Below are 1,797 nucleotides of genomic sequence, written 5' to 3' on the forward strand. Positions count from 1 at the left end.
AAAAAAAAAAAAAAAAATATATATATATATATATATATGTTTACAAATCATAGTAATTGTTTTTCCTCTTGATTCAACATTTCTCCCTCCCCTAACAGGAGCCCTAGAGCCTGAAGAGCATGTACATTACTAACCAAATATACAATCCAGCCGCCCGGTCCAAACTGGAATCTGATTACTAATGGACGAGAATCGGGGCTGCCCTCAAGGGATGGGAAGCAGTAACTATAATCTCAGGGAGAATGGGTACTGAGGGTGCCACCAGTCAGAGTCAAAAGCTGTGCACTGGGTCCAGGATGACTTGTGCACCCTGTTCACTGTGCAGTTTCCGACCACCACGGACTGGAATCTTGCAACACCAGTCTCACTCAATGATGCCACATGTCCGTGCTCACATTGATAGTAAACAGAGTGAATATCATTCCCATGACAATCGGAATAAAGATGAAATTGAGCGTGGTGACCTGCAGTAGGCAGCAGTCTTAGTATGGATTAGTATGAACATCTTCGTACTGAACCGGAGGCTGCAATCCTCCTGTACACTTGCTATTTAACCTAGGGGACTGTTTTTTTAACTTGAAGTTAAATTTCCACATTGGTTCCTGTCTTTTCCCAACAATCTCTCTGCACCAGAAAAGTACGCATTTGGAATTCTTTAATGTGCTGGGGGTGCTTTCTGGAATGGCTGGATTCTTGGAGATTGGAGCAGCAAATGGCTCATACATACATGGTACAGAGATCGGATCACACAAGCCCGGAGACGGCGCAGCTTCTCCATTGACTCTGGTCTCAGAGGCAAAGGCAGGGAAGCATCCAGCGTGTAGTGCCTTCGGTACAACCTGATCCAAAAGGCAGCAGTGCAAATGACAGTCCAAGCATTCTTACAAATCAGAGAAAATTTCACAATGTCCTCAAGACGGATATAGGAGGCCAGCAACAGCCAAATATCCATGGGATACTCCTCTCCTCCAGCCCCCTCCAGTTCTTCTTTGTGCCTCTTGCTTTTCTTTTTTCTGGAGACAGTTCTGTCACGGATGCTTTCCTCCTGGGCATCCATCTCATCACTGCTGTCAATGATGTCACAGGGCTCACCAGCCCCAGACAGAGCTTTCTCTGCAGGAACCTGAGAGGCTTCCAAGCCACAAAGAGATTTTACTTCCTGCTGAACAGCGTTGGCTACGGCTTTCTTGACTCGTCCAGACCTCACGACCGCCGGATCCGAGTTGTCGTAATCCGTCGCGGTCACTCGGCCGAAGCAGGCGTCGTGGGCCCGGAACTTGGGTCGCCTTCCTCTGTTGGGCATGGCGAGCGTACCGGGGCGTGGCTTGCCTAGCGGGCCGGGCCCGGGGTCCTGTCTCCGGCGTGAGAGCCGGACCCGCAAGCCGCACGCCAGCTCCGCCCGGCTCCGCGGCCATCCCACACCGGAGGCCGCTAACTCGCCCACAACTGGCTATTTTTTGTATTTTTTGTAGAGACGGGGTTTCGCCATGGCCTCAAACTCCTGAACTTAAATCCTCCCGCCTCAGGCTCCGATGAGCCACTATGCCTGGCCAAGTTTGTCGATTTTTATACCTATGTTTTTCCCTTTTCCCCATATACTTGATGTCACATCTTCATCTCTCATCTGAACTATTATTTCATCATAGGACTTACCACTCTCTGTAGTGATTTATTCGGATTACATCTGTGTTGAGGAATAGGCACCGGATGCTCTGTGGCGCTAGTTCTTACCCGTGTATGTATGAAACCTAGGCGAGCCCCATAGTTTATCTTTCATTCTAAGAGGTAAAAAATATT

The 1,797-nt window shown here is 48.7% G+C and overlaps 1 protein-coding gene across 1 annotated transcript; it reads right to left on the bottom strand.

Annotated features, from left to right (window-relative positions):
- Positions 1 to 104: 104 nt before the first annotated feature.
- LOC108540395 (transmembrane protein 183A-like) lies at positions 105 to 1,407 on the bottom strand. Its single transcript, XM_017889454.1, has one exon. The coding sequence runs from the start codon at positions 1,301 to 1,303 to the stop codon at positions 656 to 658; it is 648 nt and encodes a 215-aa protein (XP_017744943.1). The 5' UTR covers positions 1,304 to 1,407; the 3' UTR covers positions 105 to 655.
- Between the last annotated feature and the right edge of the window lie 390 nt (positions 1,408 to 1,797).

The sequence above is a fragment of the Rhinopithecus bieti genome, unplaced genomic scaffold (genome assembly GCF_001698545.2).
Source record: "Rhinopithecus bieti isolate Rb0 unplaced genomic scaffold, ASM169854v2 scaffold_17882, whole genome shotgun sequence".
Taxonomy (NCBI): domain Eukaryota; kingdom Metazoa; phylum Chordata; class Mammalia; order Primates; family Cercopithecidae; genus Rhinopithecus; species Rhinopithecus bieti.

What these genes read in the sequence shown, in the direction of transcription:
- LOC108540395 (XM_017889454.1), bottom strand. Translation starts at nt 1,303, where the DNA reads ATGCCCAACAGAGGAAGGCGACCCAAGTTCCGGGCCCACGACGCCTGC.